This window comes from Cherax quadricarinatus, chromosome 22, assembly GCF_038502225.1.
Source record: "Cherax quadricarinatus isolate ZL_2023a chromosome 22, ASM3850222v1, whole genome shotgun sequence".
Lineage (NCBI taxonomy): Eukaryota > Metazoa > Arthropoda > Malacostraca > Decapoda > Parastacidae > Cherax > Cherax quadricarinatus.
The window spans coordinates 3,652,794-3,674,751 of record NC_091313.1 but is presented as its reverse complement, the minus strand read 5'-3'; the positions used below and the strand labels follow the sequence as shown (position 1 = coordinate 3,674,751).

General features: G+C 37.0%; 1 protein-coding gene across 1 annotated transcript in view; it reads left to right on the top strand.

The window, feature by feature from the left end:
* The first annotated feature begins 6,539 nt into the window (after window positions 1–6,539).
* The window catches only part of Fer2 (48 related 2), a 29,511-nt gene continuing 14,092 nt past the window's right edge, over window positions 6,540–21,958 (top strand). The window contains 1 exon segment of the mRNA XM_070087461.1: window positions 6,540–7,663. Within this exon segment, the coding sequence (XP_069943562.1) occupies window positions 7,180–7,663 (484 nt within the window). The 5' untranslated portion in view covers window positions 6,540–7,179.

Here is a 21,958-nt window from a genome sequence, read left to right as displayed (position 1 = left end):
CCAGTACCTGTTAGTGTATATGGTATCCAGTACCTGTTAGTGTATATGGTATCCAGTACCTGTTAGTGTATATGGTATCCAGTACCTGTTAGTGTATATGGTATCCAGTACCTGTTAGTGTATATGGTATCCAGTACCTGTTAGTGTATATGGTATCCAGTACCTGTTAGTGTACTCTTCCTGGCTCTCTGGTATTACCAGTGTTTCCACTGACAAGACTTCTTTTAATCATTTGTTCAATTCCTCACACATTTCCTCCTTCAGTATTATTATAAGGTCTTTTATTGTAATTTTCTTCTGATAACTATGAAGCACTTTCTGTTCAGAACTGACTTTTGCTGTTATGTCATTGTTAGATTGTTACCCATCAGTAAATTGTGTGTAGTTACTAGTTGTCCAAGACACTTGTCGATAGACACTTGACGTGGTGTGTGTGTTTTTTTTTGTATATATATATATATATATATATATATATATATATATATATATATATATATATATATATATATGTATATATGTACATATATATATATATATATATATATATATATATATATATATATATATATATATATATATATATATATATATATATGTGTGTGTGTGTGTGTGTGTGTGTGTGTGTGTGTGTGTGTGTGTGTGTGTGTGTGTGCGCCCGCGCAAGCGTATAGTATTGTCGAGTGATGATCGTTCTTCTTAATTGGAGTGTATATTAGTTAGTGTGATTTATTTAAGATCTCTGGAGTGCACGAGGGTCGTTAAGACTTGATACAACCATCAAGAACGTATTTATTACCAAAACACTGATTAGAGTAATTTCTTTCTTTGTATATACACTCATATTTACACAATTCTTAGTATCGATACACTGAATTGTACGAAGTTAGAAGCCTGGGTAGATCTATCACTCACTATGATAACATGAACATAAATAAGCAAGATTACAAATTGATTTATAACGTGAACAGATTGATTGATGTTGTAGTAGCCAGGATCAGTCTGAGTTACAACTTGTGACAATTTGCCAGACACACTGATGATGATCAGATTCAATACAAAGTATATAATCAACCTCTTGGTCACTTTTCTTAACACTATGTACTTAAGTGTCCACTTATTGAGGATTATACAGATAGTATAATAACCTGTGATATGTCAAGGTGTCATTTTAATGAAAAAAAGGATTCCTGACATATTAAGCAAATATCCTAAATTTGCTTGCAACAGATAAGACAATTGTTGACATAAATTCTACACATGAGCAGCTCTTGGGTATCTTTAATGAGGAAACGTTTCGCCACACAGTGGCTTCATCAGTCCATACAAAGGACAACGGTGAAGAACAGGAGAAGTTTGAGATAATCAGTCCCTCAGCCTTGAGTCGATGTGGTCAGTTCATCAATTTTGAAAAGAATACAGCATATGTGCGAAGAAGTAGCTTATATACTGTAGGCAGGGACTGATTATCTCAAACTCGTCCTGTTCTTCACCGTTTTCCTTTGTATGGACTGATGAAGCCACTGTGTGGCGAAACGTTTCCTCATTAAAGATACCCAATTGTATTGCATATATATTGCATATATATATATATATATATATATATATATATATATATATATATATATATATATATATATATATATATATATATATATATATATATATATATATATATATATATATATATATATATATATTTATATATTATATATATATATATATATATATATATATATATATATATATATATATATATATATATATATATATATATGTATATATATATATATATATATATATATATATATATATATATATATATATATATATATATATATATATATATATATATATATATATATGCAAAACAACCTCTATGAAAGAGTAGTGAAATTCCAAGCGCTTTCGTGACTACTCACATTATCAAAGAACTATGGAAGTAATACATCAAAGGAAGGCATATGAAGGGTCTAGACCACACCTCACAGTCACATCCCACAACAAAGAAACACCTGACACGCCACGATACCCGACTCATAAGAAAAGAGGAACACTGCAGTAGGTCCACTGGCCCAGTTAGACAGTACCTCACGACATCCCATTAACAAAATATTCTAACCAAGATTTAAGATTTATTATCTGTCCAATGTATTATTAAATTCTTCCCAAATTTAATTAATTATAAATGAATCTAATTTATATAAACCAAAGGAAATATTCATACTATTTTCAAAACTGCTTTTTATGAAACAAGATTCAATTATATTTCTGTCGACCATGGACTTGCTTTATACAACTTTCTCAACTTTTTGGAAAACAATTGGATGGTTAAAATCTCTCACATGAATAAATAGATCATTGGAATCTTGTCCAGTTCTAATGCTATATTTATATTGTTTTAATCTAAGTTCGAGACTTTTACCAGTTTGACCGTAATAAACTTTATCGCAAAATTTACAAGGAATCTCATAGACACATCCGTCAGCATTTTGGGGGGAATTCTTTATCAAAAGTTTTCCCAAGAAATATGTAGGCGAGACAGGCAGAGATCTTGCAGTCCGCCTGAATGAGCATCGAAATGCCTCTAACAGAGACGATGTAAGGTACGCCTGTGTCCTCCACAGAGACTCCACAGGGCATTTGATGAACTGGAATGAGGCACAACTGGTTCTCACCGAACCAGATCTCAGACGCCGACGGTGCCTAGAAGCCTCACTAATCGCCGTCACCGACACTATAGAACGTAACACTGGAAACTACAAAATTTCAAAAACATTGGCATACATGATTCTTAAGCACCACCAACCCAACAACACAGGAGTCACATGATTTCATCGTCTACCCGTCCTCATCTCAACATGACATTCTTCAGGTCACCGTGCGTCACTCACATCTCACTCTCCTCATATATATATATAATGCCTTTCTACCTCTGTATGTTAGAAGTGATCAAGGTCCCAGGACCGAAACGTTTTCTAATAAATATGTCATAGTGTTTGCTTACGTGTCTTTCTAAACCAGTTTTCTTACTCTATCAAGATTTTTAAATACAACTTTGATATTAAAAGTCTTAAGAAGAGAAGGCATATCAACCAAGTTTTCATGGTAAGGGAGAACCAACATATTTTTAGTTGAATAAGGTTGGTTGTCCCTTTTTGGGTTGTAAAAAGTATTTCTAGCAGTTTTAAATGATTTATCAATTACATTTCTTGGGTATTTCAGATCATTAGCTATTTCATAAATTTTGGATATTTCTTCATCTATGAACTCTGGACTACAAATACGCAAAGCTTTAAAAACATTGATGAGAAAACAGACAGTTTAACTCAATCTAGATGTGAAGAATAATAACGTAAATAGGAACAGTTATTTGTAGGTTTTCTGTAAATTTTAAATTTGAATTCATTATTACTCTTAATAATTAAAACATCTAGAAAAGGCAATGAGTTATTTTCCTCAAACTCAACAGTAAAGTTTATAGAATGGGCTAAGCTATTTAATTTAACAAGGAAATGGTGTATATCTACATTCTTGGGCATAAGACATAAGATTCCTTGTAAAATTTGCGATAAAGTTTATTACGGTCAAACTGGTAAGTCTCGAACTTAGATTAAAACAATATAAATATAGCATTAGAACTGGATAAGATTCCAATGCTCTATTTATTCATGTGAGAGATTTTAACCATCCAATTGATTTTCAAAAGGTTGAAAAAGTTGTATCAAGCAAGTCCATGGTTGACAGAAATATAATTGAATCTTGTTTCATAAAAAGCAGTTTTGAAAATAATATGAATATTTCCTTTGGTTTATATAAATTAGATTCATTTATAATTAATAAAATTTGGGAAGAGTTTAATAATACATTGGACAAATAATAAATCTTAATTCTTGGGTAGAATATTTTGTTAATGGGATGTGGTGATGACCTGTCTAGTTGGACCAGTGGACCTACTGCAGTGTTCCTCTTTTCTTATGAGTCGGGTATCGTCGCGTGTCAGGTGTTTCTTTGTTGTGGGATGTGACTGTGAGGTGTGGTCTAGACCCTTTATATGCCTTCCTTTGTTGTATTACTTTTATAGCTCCTTGATAATGTGAGTAGTCACGAAAGCGCTTGGAAATTCTCTACTCTATCATAGTGGTTGTTTTGCATATTTTAAAATCACCTGTTTACTGTGATCTAATTGTATTTATATATATATATATATATATATATATATATATATATATATATATATATATATATATATATATATATATATATATATATATATATATATATATATATATATATATATATATATATATAAGTATATATATACATTTATATACATATATACATATATATATACGTATATATATATATTTATATATATATATATACATATATATATATATATATATATATATATACATATATATATCCAAAACAACCACTGTGAAAGAATAGAGAAATTCCAAGCGCTTTCGTGACTACTCACATTATCAAGGAACTATAGTTCCTTGATAATGTGAGTAGTCACGAAAGCGCTTGGAATTTCTCTATTCTTTCAGAGTGGTTGTTTTGCATATATATATATATATATATATATATATATATATATATATATATATATATATATTATATATATATATATATTTATATTTTTATATATATGTAAATATATATATATAAATAAATATATAAATATATATTCGTACAAATATATAAATGTATATATATATATATAAATATATATATAAATAAATATATATAAATAAATATAAATGTATATATCTATAAATTTATATATATATATATAAATATATATATTTATATATACATATATATATATATATATATATATATATATATATATATATATATATATATATTTAACGAGTAGGCCGTCTCCCACCGAGGCAGGGTGACCCAAAAAAGAAAGAAAATCCCCAAAAAGAAAATACTTTCATCATCATTCAACACTTTCATCTCACTCACACTTAATCACTGTTTTTGCAGAGGTGCTCAGAACACAACAGTTTAGAAGTATATACCTATAAAGATACACAAAAATATCCCTCCAAACTGCTAATATCCCGAACCCCTCCTTTAGAGTGCAGGCATTGTGCTTCCCAATTCCAGGACTCAAGTCCAGCTATATAAAAATAACCGGTTCCCTGAATCCCTTCACTAAATATTACCCTGCTCACACTCCAACAGATCGTCAGGTCCCAAATACCATTCGTCTCCATTCACTCCTATCTAACACGCACGCTTGCTGGAAGTCCAAGCCCCTCGCCCACAAAACCTCCTTTACCCCCTCCCTCCAACCTTTTCGAAGACGATCCCTACCCCGCTTTCCTTTCCCTACAGATTTAAATGCTCTCCATGTCATTCTACTTTGATCCATTCTCTCTATATGACCAAACCACCTCAGCAACCCCTCTTCAGCCCTCTGACTAATACTTTTATTAACTCCACACCTTCTCCTAATTTCCACACTTCGAATTTTCTGCATAATATTTACACCACACATTGCCCTTAGACAGGACATCTCCATTGCCTCCAGCTGCCTCCTCGCTGCTGCATTCACAACCCAAGCTTCACACCCATATAAGAGTGTTGGTACTACTATACTTTCATACATTCCCTTCTTTGCCTCCATAGATAACGTTTTTTGTCTCCACATATACCTCAATGCGCCACTCACCTTTTTCCCTCATCAATTCTATGATTAACCTCATTCTTCATAAATCCATCCGCCGACGCGTCAACTCTCAAGTATCTGAAAACATTCACTTCTTCCATACTCTTGCTCCCCAATTTGATATTCAATTTTTCTTTATCTAAATCATTTGATACCCTCATCACTTTACTCTTTTCTATGTTCACTTTCAACTTTCTACCTTTACACACACTCCCAAACTCATCCACTAACCTTTGCAATTTTTCTTCAGAATCTCCCATGAGCACAGTATCATCAGCAAAAAGCAACTGTGTCAATTCCCATTTTGTATTTGATTCCCCATATATATATATATATATATATATATATATATATATATATATATATATATATATATATATATATATATAAATATATATATATATATATATATATATATATATATATATATATATATATATATATATATATATATATATATATATATATATATATATATATATATATATATATATATATATGTCCACATATATATAGGTATATATATATATATATATTTAATGTCCACATACTCTCTAGGTATATATGAACTACTTTATCTCTCAGGACAGGTTAAGAGATATACATTGTGTAGAAAATATTTACCTCTGTGATGGTTAAAGTTTACATTCCAAATTTATACTTCATCTTCTTATTATTTAATGCGAATATTGTATTTTGAAATTATTGAATATATATATATAAAATATTTCGCATACAGTAATTATTCAATTACTTTTTTTGTTTTTATTCGAGTTAAGAATAGGAATTAATTTATATTTCATTTTTTCTGGTTAATTCACTTGTTTTGTTGTTGTGTTTCCCACGAAGTGAAATATTTTCCCAGAGACTGACGGCGGCTTGTCATTGGTCGCCAGATTCCGTCCCGGCTTCTGATTGGTTGACCCGCCATCGACCAGGCGCTCCAGTGCCAATCAGAAGCGTTTATTCTCTCAGGGCGGAGCCAGTTGCAAGCAAAGTTTCCTGTGAATGCTGGATCACCCACAGCCTGGTAGTACTCTGGATCAATGTTGCCCGCCAATGAGAAAGCCGCAAACGGGAAAGTCAGCAATTTCGGTTGGCTGGAAGCTAATGACGTCAGAGTCGAAGAAGCTGCTAGCACGAGAAGCGTCGCTGGATGCCTGCGAGGCGGGCGGGTCAGGTGGGACTGTCATCCCTGGATGGTATAAGGGAGATGAAGAGCCGGGAACCAATATGTCTGCTGTCAGGGCCACTCGGCACTACAATCAGGGCTCGCTCTCTCATTGGTGGGCTCGCCGACCCTCCAGCACCCTCGGCGAGTGCACAAGTCGGGCGAGAAATAGATTCGACGGTATACATCAGCGCCATTAAGAGCACTGTCAATTCCAGCAGACAGGGGGACCCCCGTGGCCCAGTCAGAATTTCAATTTTTACCCCGTGAGCGTCAGTCCTTCGTGACAGAGGACAAAAAGTGGAGGTTGAGAGGCATTATGGCGGAGGCATTGGTGGGCCCAGCTGCAGCAGTACCTCGCCAGGGCGGATGTGGTCAGGTGGCACCTCCGTACGCTGAGTTCTTCACCTCGCTGCCCCAGAGCCACACCCCCCCGGCACAGTATCCCTATACCCACCAGCAGCCGGGGCGGGTAGAGGTGGGTAGCAGCAGTAACAACAACACCAACACCAACGTAACCTCTTGCCTGAGCCAGCTGGGGCAGGTGGTAAATCAGGTCAATACCCCGACCTCCCTACAGCTGGGTGACTACAGCGGTGCCTTCACAGCTGGTGTGACGCCCCAGGTGGCAGCAGGTGGCGCAGTGAGCACCAGCAGCACCAGCAGCACCTGCAGCAGTAGCATCAGCAGGCAGGCAAGCATGCAGCAGCAGCAGCAGCAGGCAGCCTACTGTGAGGACGAGGAGCTGCCTTCCTGTGCCTTCGCTCATCCCCACTTGCACGGCCTGCCCTTCCTCGTGCATGGTAAGTCTTGAACCTACACGACCTGCCTCTCCTCGTGCATGGTAAGTCTTGAACCTGCACGACCTGCCCTTCCTCGTGCATGGTAAGTCTTGAACCTACACGACCTGCCTCTCCTCGTGCATGGTAAGTCTTGAACCTGCACGACCTGCCCTTCCTCGTGCATGGTAAGTCTAGAACCTGCACGACCTGCCTCTCCTCGTGCATGGTAAGTCTAGAACCTGCACGACCTGCCCTTCCTCGTGCATGGTAAGTCTAGAACCTGCACGACCTGCCTCTCCTCGTGCATGGTAAGTCTAGAACCTGCACGACCTGCCCTTCCTCGTGCATGGTAAGTCTTGAACCTACACGACCTGCCTCTCCTCGTGCATGGTAAGTCTTGAACCTGCACGACCTGCCCTTCCTCGTGCATGGTAAGTCTTGAACCTACACGACCTGCCTCTCCTCGTGCATGGTAAGTCTTGAACCTGCACGACCTGCCCTTCCTCGTGCATGGTAAGTCTTGAACCTACACGACCTGCCTCTCCTCGTGCATGGTAAGTCTTGAACCTGCACGACCTGCCCTTCCTCGTGCATGGTAAGTCTAGAACCTGCACGACCTGCCCTTCCTCGTGCATGGTAAGTCTAGAACCTGCACGACCTGCCTCTCCTCGTGCATGGTAAGTCTAGAACCTGCACGACCTGCCCTTCCTCGTGCATGGTGAATCTTGAACCTGCACGACCTGCCCTTCCTCGTGCATGGAGAATCTTGAACCTACACGACCTGCCTCTCCTCGTGCACGATGAGTCTTGAACCTGCACGGCCTGCCCTTCCTCGTGCATGGTGAGTCTTGAACCTGCACGACCTGCCATTCATCGTGCACGGTGAGTCTTGAACCTGCACGGCCTGCCCTTCCTCGTGCATGGTGAGTCTTGAACCTGCACGATCTATACTTCCTCGTGCACGGTGAGTCTTGAACCTGCACGGCCTGCCCTTCCTCGTGCATGGTGAGTCTTGAACCTGCACGACCTGCCATTCATCGTGCACGGTGAGTCTTGAACCTGCACGGCCTGCCCTTCCTCGTGCATGGTGAGTCTTGAACCTGCACGACCTGTCATTCATCGTGCACGGTGAGTCTTGAACCTGCACGATCTATACTTCCTCGTGCACGGTGAGTCTTGAACCTGCACGACCTGCCATTCATCGTGCACGGTGAGTCTTGAACCTGCACGGCCTGCCCTTCCTCGTGCATGGTGAGTCTTGAACCTGCACGACCTGTCATTCATCGTGCACGGTGAGTCTTGAACCTGCACGATCTATACTTCCTCGTGCACGGTGAGTCTTGAACCTGCACGGCCTGCCCTTCCTCGTGCATGGTGAGTCTTGAACCTGCACGACCTGCCATTCATCGTGCACGGTGAGTCTTGAACCTGTACGGCCTGCCCTTCCTCGTGCATGGTGAGTCTTGAACCTGCACGACCTGTCATTCATCGTGCACGGTGAGTCTTGAACCTGCACGATCTATACTTCCTCGTGCACGGTGAGTCTTGAACTTGCACGACCTGTCACGAACCAGTTTCACTGGGGTAATGTTCTTACGAAGTCAACAGCGTCGATTTTTTAACTCTACTAAAACTAGTTTCTTGTACTGAGCGAAACGTCATTTGGTAGTAAGATACTCGTATCCAGGTGTTGTTAGGCTGAGTCAGGTGTTAGGCTGAGTCAGGTGTTAGGATGAGTCAGGTGTTGTTAGGCTGATACAAATGTTGGTAGGATGAGTCAGGTGTTGTTAGACTGAGTCAGGTGTTAGGCTGAGTCAATTGTTGTTAGGCTGAGTAAGGTGTTAGGTTGATTCATGTGTTGTTAGGCTGAGTCTATTGTTGGGCTGATTCAGGCGTTGTTAGGATGAGTCAGATATTGTTAGGCTGAGTCAATTGTTAGGCTGATTCAGGTGTTGTTATGATGAGTCAGGTGTTAGGCTGAGTCAGGTGTTGTTAGGCTGAGTCAGGTGTTAGGCTGAGTCAAGTGTTAGGCTGAGTCAGGTGCTTGGCTGATTCAGATGTTGTTAGGATGAGTTAGATATTGTTAGGTTGTGTATTGTGTCAGGTGCTGTTAGGCCGAGTCAGGTGTTGTTAGGATGAGTCAGATTTTGTTAGGCTGAGTCATATGTTGTTAGATTATGCTAAGTTTTGTTTGGGCAAGTTAGGTTAGATTGGGTTTGGTTTGGAAACCTAAGAACATAAAATTAACCACAACCAAGCATATTATTATTATTATTATTATTATTATTATTATTATTATTATTATTATTATTATTATTATTATTATTATTATTATTATTATTATTATTATTATTATTATTATTATTATTATTATTATTATTATCATCATCATCATCATTATTATTATTATTATTATTATTATTATTATCATTATTATTATTATTATTATTATTATTATTATTGATATCATTATTAAAATTATTATTATTTAAATTCATGGGAGGTACGAAATCTGTAGAGATCATACTGCAATAAAGTCCTTTATATACCTTAATTTACACAACATCGTGCAATATTGAGATTCTTTAAGAACAAGACAGACGTGAGGAACAATGTACGTGGCAGACGTGAGGAACAATGTACCGAGTAGACGTGAGGAACAATGTACGTAGCAAACGTTAGGAACAATGTACGTAGCAGACGTGAGGAACAATGTACGTAGTAGACGTGAGGAATAATGTACGTAGCAGACGTGAGGAGCAATGTACGTAACAGACGTGAGGAACAATATACGTAGCAGACATGAGAAACAATGTAACAATGCATGTAGCAAACGTGAAGAACAATGTACGTAGTAGACGTGAGGAACAATGTACGTAGCAGATGTGAGAAACACTGTAGCAATGTACGTAGCAGACGTGAGAAACAATATATCAGTGGAAGTATTAGACGTGAGAAACACTGCAACAATGAATGTAACATACGTGAGGAACAATGTACGTAGCAGACGTGAAAAACATTGGAAGAATAGTGCAGAGGGAGTGACGTCACTTGTTCAGATGTCAGTTACTTAGTATATGTACATTGTACAACCACTTGATCTTATGTGCACTTCAAGATATTTATTGAACAGACTTCTACATACATCCAGTACCATCACAGTTGTTCAGCTGCTGCTGGAGCGTGGACGGATCACTGTGTTGCTCTACTGGTCCATGCTGTACCGTAGCAGCAATGGTATATATTACAATAACGACAAATTGGTGAATGAAATACATATGTAGCACCTGGCTATCTTTATTCTGAAGAGGTTTCGCCAACCAGTGATTGTATTGATTCAATACAGATTTTTGTGGGGGGGGGGAGAGGCCAGAGGTGAGCAGACAAGTTGAAGAAGGTTTTTCTCTTCAGCAAGATTCCGTGGTGTTGTGTCTGACAAGTATGGCAGCAGTAATGGTATGCAGTGCACATATGTGTGTTATGTTTACCTGGAGTTTACCTGGAGAGAGTTCCGGGGGTCAACGCCCCCGCGGCCCGGTCTGTGACCAGGCCTCCTCTCGTATATAAGACGTATATCTCTAGAACATTTTATTAGGAAACGTTTCACTCAGGGAAAGCTGTTTCAGTTCAATCATTTGATTGATAAAGATCAGGGTGAGCTAAACGTTCACTTATCCTGTCGCTGACACTGGCAATATTAAGTTCTTTCTTCATATTAAGCAACTTAATATGTATTGTAGAGGGAAGCTTAACTCTGAGGGATTCGTTTTACGTTAGTTCCAAGGACCGAAGAGGTGTTCCTTTAACAAATATTAACATGGGTGGAGCATTATAAGTTGAGGAACTAATATACATTATATACATTATTCTCATTATTTATACATTCTCACCATAGTTGGAATTGAAGCCAGAAAATATCTGATAGCATTTGTCTTATTTTTACATTTCTTATTTAATGTTTGGTGTGATAGATTTACTGAAGGATGCGTCTGCTCCAAGATATTTGTTAGATTTAACGTAGCTGATGAGCTTACATTGTAAGCCAATAAGTGACCCTGAGATTTAGATTTAGATTTTGCTGCCGATTCGGCTAGTTTATGGGGCACTATATATTAATCCTGATAACGGTAGCGCAAGATCATATGGATTCTCAAAAGACCTTGAAACTAGGCCCTAAAAGGGTTAACAGAAGTGCGTCTTGATCTGCATTTTATCTTCAATTTATGTTTTATCTGTTGTAAGCAAATTGAGGCTACTGGCTTAAAATATCTGTCTTCCTATTTTCATTAATAAGGTTCCTTGACATATCACATAGATTATTATATTGTTTATCTCTATATTCCTCAATAAGTGGACATCCAAGCACATAGTGAAGAGAGTGACCATACGGCTGACCACACACTTTAAACTTAGTTGACCCGTGGCTTGGTGGCAAAGTTCTTGCTTCACACGGTGAGTGTCCGGGTTCGTTTCCCAGCGAAGATTAAAACATTGGGCCTGTTTCCTTACACCGGTTGTCTATGTCACCTATCAGTAAAAAATGGGTACCTAGTTGTTAGTCGACTGGTGTGGGTCGCATCCTGGCACAAAATTGACTTAATTTGCCTGAAATGCTCTGCATAACAAGCGACTTTCTATATACGTAGTAGTATGTCACTGATGTCAGCTAGGACTGGATACCTTCTACATGTACTTGTAGAAATAAAGATATATTATAGTTTGATCATCATCCATGTGTCTGCCAAACTGCTAGAAGTCCTCTTAACCAAACCTAAGTCTGGCTATTTCATCATCAGTCAGTCTGTTCACATTGCAAGTTGTTCCGTAAATGTGCTTATCTACGTTCATGTTATCACAGTGAGTTGTAGATCTACTCAGGCTTTTAACTGTATTCCTATGATATTCAGATTTATTATTTACTTTCCTCTTAACATTATTCCTAAAGCTACAGACAAATATACCCAAGTTATATTCTACTTTTTTCTTCATGTTTCTTTCTCTGCCTAATTTATCATATTTATTGTGTAGAACTAATTCAGTGTGTGATGGAATCCATAAAATAATTACATTAATTCTTTTTTCTCTAATTTTTAATATCTGTACCTGGCTTCTTCAGTGAGCTTATTATTAGTGTCATTACGTGATTCACGTGGATTCAGTGATTCAAGTTTATTCTCTATAAGGGTTACAATGTGGGGTTTACAGGTTTTGGGTATTGTGTGGTTTACATGTTATAAAATACTAATTACAGAGGGGGCCACTAGGACACCTAGCATGGCTAGGCATTTCGGGCAGACTTAGATTAATTCTTAACATTAAATCCTTACAGATTATGGTACTAAGGCTAATTGACTACATTATAATTTGTGAGTTTAGCAATGTGAATGCTTTTGTTTTGGCACAATACAAAGTGTCTATATTGGAGTTTCATAGGCAAACTTATGACTAGTTAGGATTTATTATTTTAAGATTAAGATTAGTATTTCTGGGTTTATAGTCAGTGGGTGAGTGAGTGTAATTGTGAACCACCAGGTGGTTATCATGTAGTTAGTTGTCGGGGTGGATCAGGGAAATAAGATGTTTTTTAACTGTAGTTTTGAAAGTGATGAATGTGTCTGCAGTTCTAGAGTTTTCAGGTAGGGTGTTCCAGATTTTAGGTCCTTTGAAATACATTGAATTTTTGTAAAGGTTTAGTCGAACACGGGGAATGTCATAGAGATGTTTGTGTCTGGTGTTATGCCTGTGGATCCTGTCACAACTATCAAGAAAGCGTTTTAGGCCAAGGTTAATATTGGAATTTAAGGTCCTGTAGATATAGATTGCACAGTAGTAAGTGTGGATGTTCTGAACAGGGAGTAAGTTTAGATCTATGAAGAGTGGGGGGGGGGTGTTGCCAGGGATGGGATTTAGTGATTATTCATACTGCGGCTTTTTGTTGGGTTATTATTGGCTTTAGGCGTGTTGCTGCAGTTGAACCCCAAGCACAGATAGCATAGGTGAGGTATGGATGTATAAGTGAATGGTATAGTGTGAGAAGGGCAGTTTGCGGCACGTAGTATCGTATCTTGGAGAGGATCCCCACCGTTTTGGATACTTTTTTTGTTATGTGTTGGATATGGGTACTGAAATTTAGGTTGTTGTCGAGGTATAGGCCAAGAAATTTGCCCTCATTATGTCTGGCAATTAGAGTGTTGTCGATCTTAATGTTAAGTTGCGCAACACCTGCTCTGCTGCCAAACATAATATAGTAGGTTTTGCCAGTGTTAAGTGTAAGTTTATTGGCTGTCATCCAAGTCGATATTTTGAGCAGCTCCTTGTTAACAATGGTGTTGAGGGTGGCAAGATTAGGGTGGGAGATGACATAAGTCGTGTCGTCAGCAAAGAGAATGGGTTTCAGGTGTTGGAATATGTTTGGAAGATCATTGACGTAAATGAGGAAGAGCAGGGGTCCAAGGACACTTCCCTGCGGAACTCCAGTATCAAGTGGCCGTATTGATGAGGCTGTGTATTTAATGGTGACATACTGATGCCTATTAGAAAGGTAGGATTTAAAATATGCAAGCGCATGGCCTCTTATACCATAGTGGTCAAGTCTGTGGAGTAGGATGCTGTGGTCTACTGTGTCAAACGCTTTTCTTAGGTCAATAAAAATTCCTAGCGGATATTCCTTATTTTCCAATGCTGTGTAAAGCAGGTCTAGCATTTTTATAATTGCATCATCAGTGCTTTTATTTTTCCTGAATCCAAATTGGCAGGGGTTGAGTATGTTTTGTGACGTTATAAATGAATATATTCTCCTGTGCACGAGTTTCTCGAAGATTTTGGATAGCAATGGTAAGTTTGATATTGGCCTGTAGTTGTTTACATCTGTAGGGTCACCACCTTTGTGTATTGGTGTAACACAGAATCAGAAGTCAAGCTTAGTGGCATTAGTTATTAATGCCATTATGACGGTAAACAATTCAGTTTCCAATGCAGAAACACAGTTGTTATTTCTTATGCTTAATGAATCATGGTTCCTGTAATTCTTATCTTTGGAGGTGGCAACAAAAGTGGATGCAGCTCTGACAGTAGACTCCTGCTTAGCTACATCTCCCTGCACAGTTGCCACCGAGGTAGGCTGACCACCCCACGAAAGGAAACATTGAATATCATTCATTTGATAATTGTCTTGCCAAAGTGCTCAGAATCAAATATAACAGATCATATGAGCCTCCTATCAGAAACACATTATCAATATGAGATGAGAATGATGACTAAGTTAGAAACAACGATACAAACGTTCAGTGGAAAAAAAAAGGCAGTAAAATAAAAAATTGGATGAAATCAACAGTGTTGATTCTGTCTACCACAGTAATGGGATGGAGGTAGCCTCCATCCTCTTAAATGTACCTACATTGATGGTTCTGTTCTATTAAAGGGATGGAAGTTACCGCCTTCATGCTTTAAGTATATCTACACTGGCGGTTCTATCACAATAACGGGAAGGAAGTAGCCTCCTTCCAACCTTGAGCGCATCTACACTGACGGTTCTATCAGATTAATGAGATGAAGGAGATCTCCCTCCAACCTAACCTGTATTTGTTAGGAGTCTGTCTGCCTTGTCTTCACAGGATGAGCTAATTGTCTTTGCTGTCTCAGCAAGTCACGTAAAGAATAGATCAAGGAATATCTGTGATTCCTCCTTACTCGAGAGCTATTCATCAAAGCCTTCAACAACATATCTGGTCCTTAACTCTTCAAATGCATGCACTTACAAGCGATTTACAAAAAGTTATATAAGCCGCATTCACCAGTGAAGACAGCGTTGGTTTTCCGACGTTCTCCGTCATTTGTCAAAGTAGTCCGTTGAGGTAATCGGTGACTCCAAGAATTTTAAAGAACCAAGGAAAGGTTTATCAGAGAGTGTTGTTGTTCACTTATAGTGAGGGAATGAAAGAACTGGTCTTGTTATAGCTGAATAAGGAACACAAGAAAACAATTTTGATTATTACAGTCCCAAAACTCAGGTGTAGCGTGGGAAGCTCCCTGTCACTTGTCCTTCCGTGTCCATTTATATTTTCCCTCCCTTTATTTTATCTTTATATAAACCACTTTGAAAATGAAAATGGTATACAATACCGACAGGTTGGTAGGTAAGACACGTAGGCAACAGTTAGGCAACTTTATTCCGAAACGTTTCGCCTACACAGTAGGCTTCTTCAGTCGAATACAGAAAGTAGGCAGGAACAGTAGAGATGTGAAGACGATGTAATCAGTCCATCACCCTTGAAGTCGTAGAATTTGAGGTTGTCAGTCCCTCGGCCTGGAGAAGTTCAGTTCCATAGTCAGGAACTATCTCAGATAGTTCCTGACTATGGAACTGAACTTCTCCAGGCCGAGGGACTGACAACCTCAAATTCTACGACTTCAAGGGTGATGGACTGATTACATCGTCTTCACATCTCTACTGTTCCTGCCTACTTTCTGTATTCGACTGAAGAAGCCTACTGTGTAGGCGAAACGTTTCGGAATAAAGTTGCCTAACTGTTGCCTATGTGTCTTACCTACCAACCATAAACCACTTTAATGGAATTTGTCCAACACTAAGGTCCGTGGTTCAACCCCCGTTACGGGTGGAAACATTTGGGTGTGTTTCCTCAAGACACCTGCTGTAACTGTTCATCTAGCATTACTTAGGTACCTGGGTGTTAGTCGGCGGATGTGAGTCGCGTCCTGGGGCCAAAATTAATCTAAGTTTCCTGAAATGATTTATGTAACAAGGGGCTTTCTATATAGTATGTCGCTGATGTCAGCTACGTCTGTATATGTATCATATACTTGAAAAAATAAAGATTATTATTATTATTATTATTATTATTATTATTATTATTATTATTATTATTATTATTATTATTATTATTATTATTATTATTATTTTCTCGAGATTTTTCTTGATCTGAAAATAAGAGGAATCACCCGCAAACAGTAGTTGGGAGAAGCAGAGGTTCGTAGGAAGAAAATAACATTAATGACACAGTAGGATGGTACAAATCAATGTATGCTGGTTGTTTCCCAGTAAATTTTTCTGGATGCAGTGTTGTGCTGACGCTGCCTGGCCAGGTCAAGATGGAGGCTTCACGCCAAAATCAATAACTCGCGTCTTCTGCCAGCCAAAATGGCGGCCACTTGGAAGAATTGCAGTTCAGCGTCTTTGTTAAAGCCGCAGCCACTAGTCCGTTTCTTGGTATTTTTTCCCCTTTTTTTCCGCTTATTTTATTTACCAATAGATTGTTATTTTCATTAAATATCATATGCTTTGTTGGGTGAGTTTTCTCTCCAAATTGGTTTCTGAGGAAAAACCTGTCATGATGCTATCTATAAATGTTGCTATGACAACTGTTTTTTATATGGCCACTTTTGCTTCCTCCATTGTTAATATTAATATTATTACTGATGATAATCAGGATGAATAAGAGCACGAGAAAATATAGACCAAAGTTTTAGAGAAACATTACAGAGAATAACAAAGAAAATACAAATAAAAAAAAGTTTGAGGGTTAGATCATTGAGAGAAGTTTGCTACGAAATAGTGAGTGTAGAGCATCATAATAGTGAGTGTAGAGCATCATAATAGTGAGTGTAGAGCATCATAATAGTGAGTGTAGAGCATCATAATAGTGAGTGTAGAGCATCATAATAGTGAGTGTAGAGCATCATAATAGTGAGTGTAGAGTATCATAATAGTGAGTGTAGAGCATCATAACAGTGAGTGTAGAGCATCATAATAGTGAGTGTAGAGCATCATAATAGTGAGTGTAGAGCATCATAATAGTGAGTGTAAAGCATCATAATAGTGAGTGTAGAGCATCATAATAGTGAGTGTAGAGCATCATAATAGTGAGTGTAGAGCATCATAATAGTGAGTGTAGAGCATCATAATAGTGAGTGTAGAGCATCATAATAGTGAGTGTAGAGCATCATAATAGTGAGTGTAGAGCATCATAATAGTGAGTGTAGAGTATCATAATAGTGAGTGTAGAGCATCATAATAGTGGGTGTAGAGCATCATAATAGTGAGTGTAGAGCATCATAATAGTGAGTGTAGAGCATCATAATAGTGAGTGCAGAGCATCATAATAGTGGGTGTAGAGCATCATAATAGTGAGTGTAGAGCATTATAATAGTGAGTGTAGAGCATCATAATAGTGAGTGTAGAGCATCATAATAGTGAGTGTAGAGCATCATAATAGTGAGTGTAGAGCATCATAATAGTGAGTGTAGAGCATCATAATAGTGAGTGTAGAGCATCATAATAGTGAGTGTAGAGCATCATAATAGTGAGTGTAGAGCATCATAATAGTGAGTGTAGAGCATTATAATAGTGAGTGTAGAGCATTATAATAGTGAGTGTAGAGCATTATAATAGTGAGTGTAGAACATTATAATAGTGAGTGTAGAGCATCATAATAGTGAGTGTAGAGCATCATAATAGTGAGTGTAGAGCATCATAATAGTGAGTGTAGAGCATCATAATAGTGAGTGTAGAGCATCATAATAGTGAGTGTAGAGCATCATAATAGTGAGTGTAAAGCATCATAATAGTGAGTGTAGAGCATCATAATAGTGAGTGTAGAGCATCATAATAGTGAGTGTAGAGCATCATAATAGTGAGTGTAGAGCATCATAATAGTGAGTGTAGAGCATCATAATAGTGGGTGTAGAGCATCATAATAGTGAGTGTAGAGCATCATAATAGTGAGTGTAGAGCATCATAATAGTGAGTGTAGAGCATCATAATAGTGAGTGTAGAGCATCATAATAGTGAGTGTAGAGCATCATAATAGTGAGTGTAGAGCATCATAATAGTGAGTGTAGAGCATCATAATAGTGAGTGTAGAGCATCATAATAGTGAGTGTAGAGCATTATAATAGTGAGTGTAGAGCATTATAATAGTGAGTGTAGAGCATTATAATAGTGAGTGTAGAACATTATAATAGTGAGTGTAGAGCATCATAATAGTGAGTGTAGAGCATCATAATAGTGAGTGTAGAGCATCATAATAGTGAGTGTAGAGCATCATAATAGTGAGTGTAGAGCATCATAATAGTGAGTGTAGAGCATCATAATAGTGAGTGTAAAGCATCATAATAGTGAGTGTAGAGCATCATAATAGTGAGTGTAGAGCATCATAATAGTGAGTGTAGAGCATCATAATAGTGAGTGTAGAGCATCATAATAGTGAGTGTAGAGCATCATAATAGTGGGTGTAGAGCATCATAATAGTGAGTGTAGAGCATCATAATAGTGAGTGTAGAGCATCATAATAGTGAGTGTAGAGCATCATAATAGTGAGTGTAGAGCATCATAATAGTGAGTGTAAAGCATCATAATAGTGAGTGTAGAGCATCATAATAGTGAGTGTAGAGCATCATAATAGTGGGTGTAGAGCATCATAATAGTGAGTGTAGAGCATCATAATAGTGAGTGTAGAGCATCATAATAGTGAGTGTAGAGCATCATAATAGTGAGTGTAGAGCATCATAATAGTGAGTGTAGAGCATTATAATAGTGAGTGTAGAGCATTATAATAGTGAGTGTAGAGCATTATAATAGAGTTTCATTATACGAAACACATGTTCATGGTGATAAAGATGGAAATAAAAGAGTAGAGAGGATGGTGGCCAGAAGTGGTTTAGGTTATGTAAGTTGATGTAGCAACTTTAAGAGAGGACAAATAATGAGTGATGGGAGTGAAGCACACACTATGTCACTTAATCTTACAACGTAGCAGAGTACAGTATTACGGAGTTAATACCACAAATGTATGTACCCAGTGAAAGCAAACTGTATCCAAGGCTGGAAACATGTTACAAAATATGCAGGATTGTCTGCAATTACTTAACAGTTACAGTATTTTTTAAATCATACCCAGAGATAAGGATACTGCAATTGTAAAGATTGTGATATATGATTATAAGGTTACTGTGATTGTAAACGTACTGTTGCCTCTATATTGAAACAGCCATTGATAGAGTTGATATCGCTATCAGCATATCAGCTATTTGGGTTGCAATGTGGTGTGTTTATAATGGTATCTTCCCTCACTGCATCAGTGCCACTAACTAGTCAGCTCACCGCTCAGGGCAACATCCCATTAAGAGGCACCTAAGTTCCCCCGTCTTCTAATAACATGTTCATGTTTCCACCTTGTCTATAATTACTATCACATTTGCTTTGTCTGTTTCGTAAGGTGAAGTCCAGGATCTTTCCTTAATTCATGGAATAACTTAACAAATCTTTGAGGACAATTGTCCTATACAGGTCTGAGCTGTGCTCAGACCTGTGCCGAATAGATAAAATTTGAGATTTTGGCTTAAATAGCAACGCTGTTCTTGCCGAATAAGGCAAGCGAAAATTTGTGTATGTAATAGTTTCGCAAAAAATATTCTGAACCTAACGAGAAAAATATATGTCATTGTGATTATTTATTATTAAATTATTGTGAACTTATCTAAAATATATTTAGTTGGATTAGGCTAAATTAAATTGCGCTTTTTATAGAAAGTTAGGTAAGTTTTCTAAGGTTCTTTTGGTACAAAATTATTAATTTTTACATTACTATAAATGAAAAAAAAAATATTATAAAAGTATAAGAGAAATTTTTAGAAAGGACTTAATTTCAAATGAGTTCTTGCTAATTGATCAGTTTTACCTATCTGACACGACATATATATATATATATATATATATATATATATATATATATATATATATATATATATATATATATATATATATATATACATACAGTGAGAAATGTGTATATCTCTCTGCATATACAATGGGAGGCGGACATATGTCTTTGTGTCTACACTAAGAAATAGTTGAAATAAGATAACAAGAAACTAGTAATAACTGAACAGGAAAATTTGCCAAAGTGGTGGAGGTTAATTTTTGTGATGTTTTACGTCCTTGAGAAAATCTTTGAGAAATGTTAAATTTCGTAATGTCTTATGTCTTTAAAATACTGACTGAGAGATGATGCAATGTAATTATCCTTCACTGTAGTTAATTTATACTCTCTAAAATGTGTATTTCAGTGTATTTACACTGAGAGGTGTTTCTGTGCATATAGACAGAGGTTTGTATGTACACTACGAAGTGTGTATCATTCAGTGAATGTACACTGAGATCTGTGTATTTTTCAGGGAACGTACAGTGACAGGTATGTAGCTTTCACTGAATATACACTGACAGGCGTATATCAATTCAAATACACTGATAGGTATGCACATCTGAGTGCATATACACTGAGGTGTGAATCTCTCAGTGTGTATACACTGAGAGGTGGGTATATCTCATTACAAATACATTGAGAGATCTGTATCTATCAGTGCATGTATATACACTGAGAGGTACATATCTCTCAATGCATATACACTGAGAGGTGTGTATCTTTCAGTGTATATACACTGTGTTATTTGTGATAAAACCCGTAGCTTGCGTCACTATTATGGGCTATTGTAAGGCTGAATATGCTTTTAAATAAACGTAAGCATTCCTATGTCGTTAACACCTAACTACGTCAGATTATTATTTTTTTTTTTTGCACCTAAGCAAGAACAAGATGTGTTCTGGGGTAAACATAATGCTTTGAGTAAAAATATAAATAAAAAGTCATTATTCGGTATATGGGTTTTCACTATACATGTATTTTTAACGATGAACACAGTTGCTTAAGAATAAATATTTTCTAGAAGGTAATGTATTAAGAAGAGCAGACTCCACCCATTAGAATTTAACACACACACAAATCCAGCAACTAAAATCAATTTTAGTGTGTGGTGGGAAGCCAAATTATGGATGTCCCGTGCAGCAGCGCCTCAGGAAATAATTTACTGTTGAGAGTGTAGATCTGGAAACCCATTTTTTTCATATTCTCTCCAGGATATCGTATTATGAGTTCTGATATATGGTTTTGAAACCTATTACAATCTTATTAATTCCTGTTCAGTATAAATTCCTTTCATTCTCATTAAGTAGATTTAAATCACTTTTACGTGCTGTCCATTCTTCCAATTACCTATTACAAAATAGTAATATAATAAAAATAATAATAATAATAATAATAATAATAATAATAAAAATAATAATAATAATAATTCCTTTTATTTTTCTCCTTGTACTTCTTCTTCTTCTTCTCCTTCTTCTTCTTCTTCTTCTTCTTCTTCTTCTTCTTCTTCTTCTTCTTCTTCTTCTTATTATTATTATTATTATTATTATTATTATTATTATTATTATTATTATCATTATTTATTATTATTATTATTATT